The 14,797-nt window shown below is 51.5% G+C and overlaps 1 protein-coding gene across 2 annotated transcripts in view; it reads right to left on the bottom strand.

Annotated features, from left to right (window-relative positions):
• Prkca (protein kinase C alpha) overlaps positions 1-14,797 on the bottom strand; it is a 401,933-nt gene that overhangs the window by 13,217 nt on the left and 373,919 nt on the right. For both annotated transcript variants that reach the window (XM_078041837.1, XM_078041836.1), the window contains exons 14-16: positions 14,020-14,100; positions 7,083-7,190; positions 5,179-5,319 (exon numbers count right to left, since the gene is read on the bottom strand). In XM_078041837.1, coding sequence (XP_077897963.1) covers positions 5,179-5,319; positions 7,083-7,190; positions 14,020-14,100 — 330 coding nt within the window. The remainder of the gene's footprint in view (positions 1-5,178; positions 5,320-7,082; positions 7,191-14,019; positions 14,101-14,797) is intronic.

The following is a 14,797-nucleotide window of genomic DNA, read 5'->3' as shown; positions in this document are numbered from 1 at the left end:
TTTTAATCAGCACCGCCTTTTCTTGATGGAAATGAATCTGCCCGTCACTCAAGAGAACTGCTCAGATGCACTGTGGCATTTTATGGGTTAGATGGTCACTGTGTGGCCCTACCTTTTTTCCTTGGACAGCTGCTGCTCTGTATGAAGAACTTTGTGGAGTAATTAGTAAAAGAACATTGTACCATTAGATGTCCTTATTTTTAGGAAATACACAGGGAATTATTTAGGTGCAACTTAGTCTCAATGTTTTTTTCTAGAAAAACTGTGTGTGTGTGTGTGTGTGTGTGTGTGTGTGTGTGTGTGTACACACAGGCTGAGAAAGAGTAGGAAGAGAATAATACAAATGTGATAAAAAGTTAACACTTAGGGAATCTAGGTAAAGGGAAAGCAGAAATTCTTTACAATATTTTCCCAACTTTTCTACAAGTCTGAAATGAGAAATTATTTAAAAATCATTTTTAAACAATGAAAAGGATCACTGCATCAATCCTGATAATTAGACCATCTTTGAACTCTCTCTACAAGTGAATGCCATTGTGAAATGCAGAGGTTTGTGGTGACAGGGTCACTCAGGACTGTGCCTTCTCACCATAGTGGCACCTACGCTTTATCTCCATGTGTGTTTTTTTTTTTTATTCTCTTTGGCTCTTGCTGCAAGGATGACAATGTCCTGATGAAAGTTCTTCTATTCTTTTCCATGTCTTTTTGATAGAATAATTACAGTGATTTCCCAAGAAAAGTCACTTAGGAAAGACAGGCCCATTTCTAAAGTGCTCTGCCTACCTGTCAACTCTGGGCTATTTCTTGGTGTTAACTTTATGGATTAATTTTTCTCTCTCTCCAATAACTATTAAAGTGTGCCAGCTGTTTCGGCCTGCCTGTGAACTAGCTATTCTACTCCCTGGTACCAATGGACCAGATTCAAAAGAGAAGAAAAAAATCAATTAACTTTTCATTTCCGGTATTTGTGTAAACTGCTCTTTGTGACAAGCAGGAGGAAGAGAGATCTGAAGGCTGGTCTCAGTCAGTTTCTCCACATGAATAATAAATCAGGATAAAAGCCTGCAAAAGTCAAAGCAATGCTGATCAGAATACTGGAGCATTCATTGTTCAGGCAATGTCGAAGGAAAGGGAAGTCTTTCTTGGGCAGGTTTCAGGTGGGCCAAGCTGGCCGGTCACCCCCTTGCCTGCTTGATGCCAGGGGGATGCAGGGGACATCTTATTTCTTCCCCTGTAACTGAAGATTAAGCTTTTCAGAGGTGACATCGCTTTTACACTAAAAAAAAAAGCATCTTCTTAGATGGCGTCTTCTGAACAGTGACGGGCCACTGCTCGGTGTTCTACACCAAAAGTCAGGCCAATGCTGAGCTGACATTTCTGTCTGTGCAGCAGGGTCCTCACATTGTGTCCATGAGATCACTGGGCCAGCCTGCCTTGCACATGTGTCTGCTTCCTCTCCAGCATGTCTTAGCTTTTGTTTTGCAAAATAAACCAGTACACGGAGGCTCTGCCCTGCTACCTGATGGTCCCATCTTCCAGAAAATCATTTTCCTTCACAATGGCACATGGTGGTGCTTTGGACAAAGACAAGGCTCTGTCCAGGACTGGACTCTTGCCATTTTGGCTGGTACAATAGGTTCTACCCTCACCTCTGAGCCTCCAGACACCTCAGGTGAGTTGGCCATAGTCCCCTACATCTGACGCCCAGAACTCTTTCCTTTATGTGTGAACTTATGTAGAGCCCAGGTCATGGCTGAGCTGAAGCCATGTCACTGGGCGATGGAAAGTCCTGTGAGGAGCCTGCTGATGGACCCCAACACTACGAAGTGTCCTTTGTGGCAGGATCTCAGAGTTTGCAAGACACTTCCGTCTAAAGATTAACTTTGCCAATGTCACTTTGGCCGTCAGAAAGACGATAAAAAGATCACACACCATGGGAACCCTGATACTTCCAGGTAAGCTCTGAGGCTGACCAGTGATATAATCCTTCCAAACTCCTTAGGGGAGTCAGCGATTCTGGAATAGTCTTTCCTTGGTGGTGCCCACCTGTAATCACAGCTGCTCAGGAGCTGGAGCAGGATGAGCATAAGAGGCCAGCCTGGGCAATTTACTGAGACTCTGTCTCAAAATAAACAATAGAGAAGGCTCAGTGGTAGAGCTTTCCTGGGTTCAATCCCCAGTATTGCAAAAATGAATAAATAAATAAATACAAAGACGATAGCCTCGTGATTCTACAAATATAAATTTGGTTTCCAGAAGCACCCAGCAAATAACCATGAGTACTTCAAGTCCTGCGGCTGGTATTCTGCAACAGGCAGAGGCTCATGCCATGGGGCCGGGAGCGGTCCTGCACAGACAACAGCAAACCCTCCCTAATCCTGCGAATCTCAGGGAAAGTAGAGATTGCTAGTCTGGCTTCACCAAAATGGACGAGCTGTGTCAGGAGGGTCCAGAAGGCTCCTGGGCACCCTCTGGGACCAGGTCAGTGCGTGGGCAGGCCAGAGGCCTGTTGCCTTCCTCAGCAGTGGGGGCCGGAGGCTTGGGCTGCTGCTTCCCTCTTTGACATAACAGAACCATCTCTTAGAAAATGCTCTGTTCTGCATTTATTCTGTAAACTGGACTCTTTGGTTAGGCCTGGGCCAGGAAACTCTTTAGCAGGAAGCTGGGAAACCACAAACCAGGGTCACTTTGCCTGTGGCCAGCTCTCGCCTGCCGCAGGTGCTCAGCCAGAGCATCTGCAGCTTGGAATGAAGTTGCTTCCTCGGGTCAACGATGTCCTCTCCAACCACTGGAGCTGTCCTTGACATGGTGATCGCTCCAGTACGGTGCCACGTCCCAGGTGCCCTTTCAGGGAAATGCCCCTCACCGGAGATTAAGAGGCCGACTCTGCTGTGGGCGTGTGGCCTGGTGCCAGGAGCTGGGAGAAAGCCAGGTGTTCAGCAGCTGTCCGCTGTCCTCCTGGGGACCAGAGCACCCCCACTTAGCTCTCTGGCCTTGATGTTCTCTGATGCTGCTGGCTTTGGTCTAGCCTGGGAATCTGTGTGTCCCAGGGGCCTCCCTTCTGCCACCTTATTTGCACTTAAATAAGCAAACAAGAAAACCAACAGCAGCTCTCCAGCCTCAGCTGCCCGCCGTCGAAACCACCACTTTGCTTCCCCTGACCTCAGTGGCCCAAAGGGAGCAGCTCCCATTGTTGGGCGCCTGAGCTAAATCACCTCTGACTTTCCCCGCGTACGACTTTAGGTCAGAATGCTGTGGAAAGTGGGAGGCTGAAAAGATCGTTTCTTCTGAAATCAAGGTGGGAACAAATAGAGGAAAGACAGTGTGCTTCACGGTTGGCTTTGTGGTGCCTCATCTCCTTCCAGAAAGTGATTGACAGGTCATTGCATTCTGCCCTGGGTGTCTCTATGCTGCTTCTATAAAGAAATGAGCTGTGCTTAAGACGCTATTGCCTCCTTTTTGCATTTTAATTTAAGAAGAAAAATAAACATGGAAGGCAGAGGCAGGTGAAGAAGTCCCCAGCAGAATTCCCTGCGGAGCCATCTGTGCCCAGCTCATCCCCCTACCCAAACCTTACACGGGGTTTTAAACCCTGAAGAAGAGGATCTGCAGAGCGCCTGGCGTCCACAGCAGGCTGCAGAGAAGGTGGTGGCGGCAGACACAGGAGGGCTTGTTTGAAACAATGATGCAGGAGGAAGTCAACTGACCTGATTAATTTTGGTTTTGCTTCAGCCTGTGCTAAAAATGTCTTAGAAAAAGAAAGTCCAGGGGGCTCTATTCTTAAAGCGGAGCACACAGAGGCACTTTTGTTGTGGAAGTTGCTATGCTGAGAACAAAGATGTGGTTACCCAGTCAGTAACTCCGCCACCCTAGGGGTCCCCTCAGCCTGCGCATGGGGCACCCACTGGAGGCAGATCTGGGCTGAACCAGATGTTCCGGATGCTCATTGTGGACTACAGCAGCTCTCCTTGTAGTTCTGGGAGAAAAGCACTAGAGGCAATAGTCCAGAGCTGGCCAAGACATGGCAGAGTCAGGAGGTGCCGCCCCATCAGCCCTTAGAAAGGGGATGGAGGGAAAAGCAGGCACTGCAAGGTGGCATGTGGGTGAGTGAGGAGGTTGGCATCTTAAAGATCCTGTTTCTCCCTAGAGTTCAAAAATTAAGAAAGGCAGCACTGGCTGCTATCAGCCATTAGAACGGGCTGTAGGACTGCCACTGAGATGGAGTACTGGTATTGGGGGAAAGGGTATAGACTCTGTTCTACCAGCCGTGTGTCCTCAGCAAGTTACACAACCTCTCTGTGCCTCAGTTTTCTCAACTGCATACAGGGGACCATAATGTCCATCTCACAGTGGGTGCTGGGAGGATTAAATGAATTCATGTTCATAAAGCATGGACAAGGGGCTGGGGATGTGGCTCAGGCAGTAGCGCGCCCGTCTGGCATGCGTGCGGCCCAGGTTCGATCCTCAGCACCACATACCAACAAAGATGTTGTGTCCGCCGAGAACTAGAAAATAAATATTAAAAATTCTCTCTCTCTCTCTCTCTCTCTCTCTCTCTCTCTCTCTCTCCTCTCTCACTCTCTCTTTAAAAAAAAAAAGCATGGACAACAGGGTCTGCTACATAGTACTATTAAATAAATGGAAAGTGGGTATCACACAGGCAGGATCTGAACAATGTTGGTGATGTCAGAACCGGCAGTTGCCATGCACTCCTTGTTGGGGACACAGTGGGTGACATGGGAATTGCACCAGGCCCTGCTTATGAGTTGATGAAGATTAAGATACTTCAGGAGCCTACCAGGGCAAGACAGACTCAGGAAAGCTGGAGACAGATCAAGACCTGAGTCCTGCTGAGGACCCAGGGCAGGAAGCACAGCTCTGCCGGCCACGGGTGTCCCCACAGTCCAGTTCCCAGAGAAGACTGCCCTGGCTCTCCATGGGTCTGGGTGCTCTGCAGCTGCCCTATTGAGGGTGAGGAGCACTGAGCTTCCCCTCGTCCATCCTTCCTGTGCAAAGCAGCAGGACTCCTGGCCTCTCAGACCACAGGGCAGCACAGGTGGTCGCTGGCCATTTTCCTCCCGCGGCCGAGGCCAGGGGACACCCATCTGCTCTCTCGGGTGGGTCACGCCCTGACTCTGGGAGTCGGACCCCAGACATGGGCTGCTTTTCTGGACTCACCACTTTGGGCTTGAAGGGCGGCTGGATCTCCCTGTTCTCCAGCTTTTCCCAGTCGATCCTGCGGAAGAAGGCGTGCTCTCTCACATCCCTCTCCCCCTCAGGCCCACAGCCCAGCCGCTTGGCTGGGTGCTTGGTCATCAGCTGCAGAGAAAAAGAGAAGGTGGGTGACAGTGGCTTCCTGGAGACACACGTCCCTTTGCCTGGCTCTGCCTCCTGCCCAGTGGTGCAGGTGTCTGGGCAGTCCTGGAGGCCTACCACGGAGCACAGAGCTGTCGTTGGGTAAGTATGGCCTTTTTAGAGTGACGGTCACAGTAAGGACAGGGGGAAGCAGTCTGGATCCATGGAAAGGGAATGAGAGGAATTCAAACAGGCCTCTTGGTGCAGTACCTGTCCTAGGCCTGCCGTTCTACATGTGTATTTGGTAAAAAGGGACACTGTCACCAGAACTGGTGTGCACGGAGACCAGCCGAGCACCACACAGCATGCTGTAACGAGCTTCAGATGCCTCTTCATGCCTGGACCAAACCAGGATCCAAGACCCCTGGGTTAGAAAAATGCAGACTACGGCAAGGAGGCGACTATTGAATTTCAAGGTGCCTGTGGCAGAATGCAGGGGCAACACTGAGCCGAGCTCCTTGGGCAGGAGCTCGATCGCCCTGCGCTGGCATCTCTGCCACCTGCCCTGCCCGGGGAAGATGCGCAGGATCAACACTTTGTGAGTGAGTGAAGGAACCAGAGATGTTAAGAGTGTGTTGCAACCCTTCTCACTAAATCTGAAAATGGTGCTGTGACCCAACACTTGACCATTAGCCAAGCCCTGACCAAGGATTCCAGCCCCGGGCACTTCCTGATAGGGAGGAGCTCAAGTATTCATCAGAACACAGGATCCAGGGGATTCGCAGCTGGTCCGTTTGTAACAGCCTTAAGCCAAAGGGAAACAACCCAAGTGCCCCACAGGTGGGGGGAGGGTGAATAACTACAGTGAGTCCACACAAAGACCAGGGCAGGGAAGCAGAACACAGCCACACAGCAGTGTGGCCGAAGCTACAACCCAGTGCTGAGCCAAAGGCACCATCCCCTTGCACATGGTGCAGGATCCCGTCTGCGCCAAGTTCAAGACCCACGAGGTGAAGCTGCACCGTGGTCAGGAGAGGGGACGCTGGACCCCTGGGGTGGAGAGCACCTGGAAAGTGGGACAGGAGGGGCTTCCAGTGTTCTGTTTCTCAGCCTGGGTGTGCTTACATGGGTATATGCATTGTGACAGCTCGTGGATCTGTAGGCTGATGATTTGTGCCTGTTTCTGTAAGTTTGTCATATCTCAAAAAAGAAAAGAAAGAGAGAGAGAAACAAAGCCAGGTGTAGTGGCACACACCTAAATCCCAGCTTCTCAGGAGGCTGAGGCAGGAGGACAGCAAGGTCAAGGCCAGTCTCGGCCACTTAGTAAGAGCCTGTCTCAATTAAATTAAATTAAAAAATAACTAAAGAGGGCTGGGATGTAGCTCAGTTGCGGTGTGTGCCTGGGTTCAGTCCCCAGTACTGAGGGGGTGGGGAGACAGAAAGAACTCGCTCATCTTGAGGGAGGCAAGAGGAGAGACCTAATGCCTTCCAAGGGCCTGCGGCGGATTCTGGCTACCCCCACCCCATGGCTGTAAGAGCTGGATTGGAGACAGAAGTACAATAGGGGGAGATGACACAGCTGAGGCCCAGGAAGTGTTGGGATTTGAGTTCCTTCTGTCCTCGACATGTCCCTCCATGCCCTGCATGTCACCAAGTGCTAGCCCTCGGTAGCCAACGGCAGTGGTGTGCCCATACTCTTGCCGGCATCCCTCACAGAAGCCTGGGAAAGGCACGGCTAGGTCTGTCCTCCGGGTCCACGGTCACTAAAGGGTCCCAAATCCACTTACCCCTTTGCAGATAGAGACGGCCTCTTTGGACAAGGACTTGGGATAGGAGACGTTGTGCTCCATGATCGACTGGAACAGCTCATCTTCATCCTCACCATCAAATGGAGGCTGTTCCGGAAGAGAAACATGGGCCAACACTCAGGAGAAGTGATTCATTCACACGGTGCCTGGAGATCCGACTCGGCACAGAGAAACAGAGCAGGCGGCGGAGTCAGCTCAGCTAACTTGGGGGTTTATTTGATTATCTTTAATTAGGCTGTCCGTCCTGTGTTTTTCATTTTTAACTCTGTCCCTTTAATTATCCTGCCCCGAGCAACCCCAAACAATCTGTAGTGAACATGTTTTTTGAGGAATGCTTTTAATGATTTGCAAACAAATTATAATTAATCCATTAATCTTGCAATTAAGTGCTAAAAATCTAATTACGATCAAGCCAGATTACAGATGGCTTTGTGTGCAGAAGGTGAGAGGGTAGAGAATGCCTCATACCTTCAGTCGGGGGCAGGAGACTTCAGAACGGGGCAAGGAGCATGTCCCCTGGCCCAGGAGCTCACCAAGGGGCCTCCTGACCCAACATGGAGCTGTCTGGGGGGCACGGGCACCCGCACGGTGGCAGCAATGGAGCTTAGCCTCCTCCAAGGACACCTCTCCTGCCTGTTCTCCTGAGTTTACAATCCCACGCTGAGGAAGGTAGGTGACGTGGCACCGGGCAACACTGTGGCTCTGAAGTTGGGCAGATCTGGGCCAGAACTCCAGCTCCACTGCTTCCCAGCTGGGTGGACAGGCAAGTGGCTTACCCGTTCCACAGTGGGGTTTTCTACGACAGGTTTTTGGGGAGTCTACAGCACCTGGCACTGTGTGCTGCACTAAGAGCAAAGGAAGGAAACCTGGCGGTGGTCGGTGAGGCCGCAGAGCCTCTTGGGAGAGGCTGGGAGACTTCTCCAGGAGCAGAGGCGGAGCCACCTGCCCTCGGAGCCTTTTCCTCCAGCACATCTGGGCTCCCATCCAATGATCTGTCACCCTGGCGGGCTGCACACGGCAGGAATGGGCTCATGGGAAATTCCTTCAGGATCCTCCTTGGCTCAGGTCACCTTGAGCTTAGCATAGAGAAGGCAGAGCTGGGGGGGGCATCCCTGTAGAGAGCCCTGGCCAGGAGCCGAGTGTGGGTCAGGTCACAGGAGCCACGGACAGATGCTGGGTCATAAGGGTCTCTGCCTTTGGGGTCAGGTATGGGCAAGTGAGGGTTGGATGACTGGTGACACTTGATTGTGTTTTTGTCTAGAAATGTAAATAAATAAGCCTCCTTTCTGGTTGTCAGTGCATGCTGTAGAGAATGTCTTATGTGGTGGAAACATGTCGGTGGGTGAGGAGAGCTCAAATTAAACCTGCCCGTGAATAAGAGTGGGCAGGGGCAGCCTGCCATGGCATGCGTGTTGCCACCGGAGGAGGGAACACAGCACCCAGGGGCCCACAGGCAGGCCAGATGGGCAGTCCAGCTGCAGGGAGCAACTTGTGCCAGCAGGGGCATGTGTCACCTCCATCCCCAGAGGGCAGAGCAGGCCAGGCCAGGCCAGGGATGGGGGAGGGCTGTTCTTGGCCTCAGAGCTACAGTGACAGCCAGGTCTGCTGTCCACGGCGTCACCGCATCATCTTGGCCTGACATCATGCACCCTGCTTTTTCTCAGTGCCTCTAGTGATATCCACATGACCCCTCACCTTCCCCAACTCGTGGTCCAGAAGTGGCCAAGTTTTGGTGGAGATTTTCGTAACTTAAACAAGGTGTGAGTTCTGCTCTGGGCTATGAGCTAAACCCCTCCATGAGCACGGAGCCCTGGGTGGGTGGGCACATGCTGTATGGTGTCAGTGGTCTCCTGGAGGTGAGCGGGGTGGGGCTCTGTTTCTGGATCGCCAGTCCACATCTCACAACATGGCCCACTAGGCTCTCTGGTCAGGATCAGCTGCGTAATTTGCAGGTCTTGGACCCTTTATTAAAAACTATGAAGAATTTCCAGATGGTGATGGCAAAGCATCCAACCAAACTCGCAGCTCTTCCGAGCTCAGGCTTGGTGTGGCTGCCCAGGTTGCACACCCACGGAGCTGGCAAGGGTGGTCAAGTGACAGAGGCACCAGCAAGATCCAACCAGCCCCCCTGGGGATGCTCAAGTCCTAGCAGCAGAAACGCGACACAGACAACCCCAGCCCAAGTCCTAAAGGAACAGCGCCCAGAGACACGCGGTGGCCCTCCAGGAGTCCTCATGTTCGGTGCAGAGTCTACCTCGCCTGCTTGATTGCTTCGTGGCATGGGAACCCGCTTTGCCAGTGAGCTGTCCCCACCTATGCTGATTTCTGAAATGGAAGCTGCTGTGTGAGGAACTGGGTTCTGTCCACTGCGAGTCAAGGGAGAACGCTTACCATCAAGCCTTCTCTGTCCCCTGTTGGGTCAGGTCACCCGAATCCTGACACACTCCAAAGAGTGCACCCTAGGTCCTGGGTCAGAGGGCCCAGGCGGGAGACCTGCACTAACGTGGACATTTCTGAGCCCTAGGGCCTCCAGTAAAGAAAGCTGCTCAACTCGGTGTGAATCTTCAGTCTCAGCTGGAAGGATCCCCAGAGGCCCCTCAGGCTGGACAGTTGCAGCAGGATTCCTAAACTAGAACCAAGCCAACATGCCTGGGATGGAGCCTCAAGATTCACCCTTGGTGGGTCCCCAAGGATGAGGGCTTTTCCTGTCACCATACTCCAGGTCACGCCTCTACCCCTCAAGTTCTTGGCCCACTGTGACTGTAAACTGGTGGTAAAACAGGGGCAGGATGGACTTGTGGGGCAGAGCGGCAATGATGTGACAGTAACACTGCCCTCTTGGGCTCTTTCTAAATGTCCAGCACCTGAGGAGAGCTCTGTGGGCTCCGCTCACTGAATCCTCGGACCAGAAGCCCCAAGGACAGGGAGATCACTGCAGTTCAGCTCCGTGCTTTGGCCAGGGCCACAGAGCTGCTGTGGAACAGCTGGGATCCTAACACAGGTGTCCTGACCAGTGAGTCTCGGCCACCATAAGCACTGTCCTGCCCACACGGACCCAGGAGCTGGATGGTGAAGGAAAATGAAGAGGGGGCTGTCCCCCAGGGCCTGAGATGTGTGAAGACTGCTCTTGGCGCCATGCAGTGGGGTCCTCTGATGAGTGCCCTTTTGTCCCTGGCTTGTTTCAGGGTGGCGGCCACTTGCATCTTAACCATGCCTCCCTGGTCCGTGAGGCCAGGCTGGGCTCTGCTGGGGCAACAGACACTTGGAATTTCTCCAAAACCTCAGACAACACATTTTATTTCTTGCCAATGTTGCATGCCGACTGGGGGTCGCCCAGGGCTCTGCTGACGCGGTCATTCAAGGCCCCGCCCTGATGGAGTGGCCGCCATCTTGGTCTGCATGGCAGGGACAGGAACAGGAGCTCTGTGTCTTCCGTCAGCACTCAGCACCCTCCCAGGCACACTTCCCCTCAGAGCTCCTCGGCCAGAGCCATGCCCCACTCAATTACTGGAGAGCCAGGAATACACCCTACTGTGTGCCAGAGTGGGAGCGGACCAAAAATATTTGGTGTCTAGTCGTCATGGCCATTGCAATCAGAAAAGCTTCCCGGAGCTCTACGTTAAGTTGAAATTATGTAAGATGAGGGGGAGGGGAAGTCCACGAAAGCAACACCTCCATTCTCCTCGTCTAAATATTCAAAGTGCAAAACCTGCCTGGACTCTTAGACTCTCTTATATTATTTTCAAATCGTGATGCATGACCTGAAGTTCTTTGTTTTTTCACTGCTGCAAACACATCTTCTCCGTAGCCACCAGTGTTCCTGTTCCGAGTTGAGTGCCACCCAGGCGATATGTCACAAAGACCAATTCATTTGTCCACGGGCACATTTACAACTGCTTCCAGCGCTGTGCTCTAATAACTAACGCTGCTATAAACTCCTCCCTGCAGATCACTTTTTTCCTCCTCTGAATCGCCTCCTGAGAATGATGTCCCGGGTGTGGGATTGTACCTCGAAGGATGTGAACCTGTTCCTGCTCTTGGTAGGTCCTCCAGGTCACCCCAGGAGCCTTCTGACAGGCAACAGCCTACTCTCTTGTGGTGGAAGGCAGGTCAGTGGTGACAAGCTGCCATTATATTCCTTTTCTCTTCCTAATGCCAGCTACTTAGCCTGGGGACCATGTGGGAAAGTGTGTTGCCCAGGGACTTTGAATGTGACCATTTTAGGTTGCCTCTGTCCCCTCTTGAGCCCATTCTCATGGCTCTTTTTTAACTTCTATAAATCTGAACTCAGGGTTCCCAGCTAGGCTCCCTCCTAACAAGTCTGGGGTTTGGTGAGTTTCCTGGATGGGCAGTGCCCGTCGCCCTGCTTTAGAAATGTGTGACCTGTGAGCTTCAGACAGACAAGTGAAGGGGGATGGTTTTCCACGAAGGGATTCCTGAATCACTTCTTAGTAGTGGTGGTTGGAGCCCTCCCTTATTTATTTGCAGATCCCTGAGGACCTGGGACGGGGGCTGGGCGAGCACCCAGGGACCATTTGGGCTGAAGTTCCAATTACTGAGATAAAATACCCATCATTGATGCATCAGGAGTGAAGACAGCGTCAGTAACTTGGGTAGAGAAGGACCTGCAGAGGAGAGGGCTGACCCTTTATGGGCGGGCCCTGCTCATGCCCCTAAAGCAATCCTATTTGTCAAGCAACCCAGGAACTGAATAAAGACCGAGGCTGTTTATACTTAACGGCCCCCTTGGCTGCTGACAATAAATAAACCAAATGAGAAGAAATTTGCAATAAACTATTTTTTTTCCTGCTCCTCTTCAGCCCTCTGTGGTGAAAGAGAACAAATTCCGACCACAGCCCTGCCAACAACTCCATCATGAATCTTCCTTTCCAATGGCTGCATCTAATTCTCTTCGCCAGGTCTCTGAAGTTCCCGCAGGTCTGAGGTGCCGGGGGGCTACACCCGAGGAACCTTCATCATCTTTTCTGGACTGAATTACAAACCAGAAATTCACTTGAATTTGCATTGAGCAATCTGCAAGGAGGCTGATGGAGGGTCCCTGAACACTACCCGTTTGCAGCGGGAGAGGTGAGGACTTGGAGAACAAAGGCTGTTATCTGGGCCTGCCTCTGCACCGAAGGCGAGATGAGGTGTCAGTTTTGCAAAAAAAAAAAAAAAAGAAAAGAAAAAAAAGAAAAGAAAAAAAAATCACCATTTTCGATAGAGATTATGAAGAACTTCAAGGGATGTGCACACGGCAGGCTAATTATCTCTGAGTCTGGGAAGGGAAATAATGGAAACACACCACAGGTTTACGGAACCACTAGGTGTGGGGAGCAGGAGGCGTGGGCCAGGCCAGGACCCCTTCAAAGGAGGACTTTGAGGCAGGCAGGACTTCATTGTGTTCCCCCCAAAGGGGCCCTCCTTCCGGGTGGGGTACTCCCTGAGTTCTCCCCTAGAAAATGAGGCCCCAGGAAGGCCTGGAGGAGAAGGCAGGCAGGCGTGGGGCAGAGGGGTAGGGCTCGGCTGCAGCACTGCGCTCTGGAACTCCCTCCTGTGGGCCGAGAGTTGACTCACGTTACGGCCTGTGGAGTGCCCTTGGCAGCCAGCCTAGGGTTCCGCTCTGCTGGCTTCACTTGTCCTTTGCAAATGAGACTCTTAATGAAAGCAGGGTTTGTTTTCTGGGCTCAAAGGTCGAACGCTCAAATGGGATCAAGGACGGGAACTTGGCCTCTTGTGCCTTCATGGACAGTGTGGCTCCCGGAGACTGGTAATTCAGGGTCAAATTTTATTGTCCAAATTTTAGAGGAGAAGGAACTTCAGGTGCAGACGGCTTGTGTTTTCACTGCTGTCTCACGGATGGACAGTGGTTGTGTATGTATAACTGGCATTTTTTTTTTCTGTTCTCAAAGAAATTTGGCCTAAGAACAAGCTTTGATTGAGGGGGAAAATCTAAACAAATAAACAAGCCACTCCTTTGATGTCAATCAAGTCTTCACACCCTTGAAAAAGAATGAGCAAATGTAGGCCTGTACCTTATATCTCTCAATATCTAAAGACTACATCAGTACCTAAGAGATTTGGGACAAAATGACAGAGGTATGGAGGAGACGTCAGTGGCTTTCCACTCCAGGGTGGCCTAGCAATGACCTCCTTGCTCACATATCAATGATTTCTTCTCCAACCTCAGCCTCCTGCTTCCACTAGCTCCCTGCTCTCACCACACTGGTGGCTCCCCTGCCTTTCAACACAGCCACACACTCCCACCTCAGGGCCTTTGCACTTGCTATTCTTGCTGCTGGAAAGCTCTTTCTCTAGCCACTGTCATGAAAAACATCACATCAGAAAGTATCACCTTAGGACAGAAAGTGTCACCTTCGGCGACACTGTGCTTGGTTTCTAATACAAGCCACACCCTGAGAGAGGTCTCCTTGGCCTCTGCTAAACTGGAAGTTCAACCTTGCTGGATTCTTGTGCAGATACTGTGGAATGCCAAGTGGGAGTCGGGGGGGGGGGGGGGGATGGGAGGAGCCGTCAAATTCTTCCTCTTCCTTAAATAACAACACTAGTTAGGCATGTGGGCCCCAGTGGGGCCATCTGTGCAGATAAACTTGCGGGGAACCCTAACCCGACCTTCGTGGGGAGATACTGGAAACTTACAGTGGCCCGTGCTGTCATCAACGTGCAGGGTGCTTTGGGCGTGATGGGAAACCATACGGTCTGCACCCCAGGCTGTTATCAGGAGATAGAAGATCATTTCCACGTGCACCGAACACACTCTCAAGGGGGAATTCACTCGTGTAGGGAAGTCAGACCCACACCAGGGCACTCCACCGTCAGGCCCTCCATCAGTGCCCGGAGCTGAAGCGGTCACAGGGGATACAACAAACAAACAGGAGGCCGTGGTCCACGTTACCTGGCCAGCCAGCATTTCATACAGCAGCACGCCATAGGCCCACCAGTCCACGGACTTCCCATACGGCTGGTAAGCGATTATCTGTGTGAGAACAGACACATCAGTTATTTCTGGTGGTAAATCACAGAGCCCCATGAGAATAGGAAGTCAAGTGCGGAGGCATGGGTCAATGCACCTGACGCGGGTAATCCCCGTCTCTGATTTCCACACCAAGGGTCCTTCAAATGGGCCACAGGCAGAGCCCTGGCCCCATGATTCACTGCCCCAGCCCCGTTTTGGGGATTCTTCTTCCAAGTCCAGGTGGAGATGCTGCAGCACCATCTCGAGGTAAATTAACAATCCTCGCTGGTGGAAAATATAGGGACGCTGAGTCGGAATTAATTTTTGGAAAACAAGAGATATTATTCAGAGCTGGGATCTGATACATAAGACGATCAGACTCTGCAACTGGGCTTTGCTGAAAGTGACCAGATGAGGAGGAAGATGAAGAGGAGGAGGAAGAATGAAGTGATACTGTGGTCTCCTGGTGTTGCATGTTGAGGTGCAAAGATGGGCAGCCAGCCCGTTGAGTGACTCACAGTCTAGAACATTTTTAAAGAGGCGAACGGTGTGATATCTGAAACTTTTTGACTCAAACCAACCAACTGTAAAAGAGAAATCTTGAGACAATTGAGAAAAATGAAGACGTGGTCTGCACATTCGGTGAGAGGTTAAGGGACTTGCTGATTTTGTTAGGCGGCGTAATTGCAGGGTGTCTAAATAAAAGTGTCCTTTTCTA

Source organism: Ictidomys tridecemlineatus, chromosome 3 (assembly GCF_052094955.1).
Source record: "Ictidomys tridecemlineatus isolate mIctTri1 chromosome 3, mIctTri1.hap1, whole genome shotgun sequence".
In the NCBI taxonomy this organism is placed as follows: domain Eukaryota; kingdom Metazoa; phylum Chordata; class Mammalia; order Rodentia; family Sciuridae; genus Ictidomys; species Ictidomys tridecemlineatus.
This window is presented reverse-complemented; position numbering and strand designations above follow the sequence as displayed.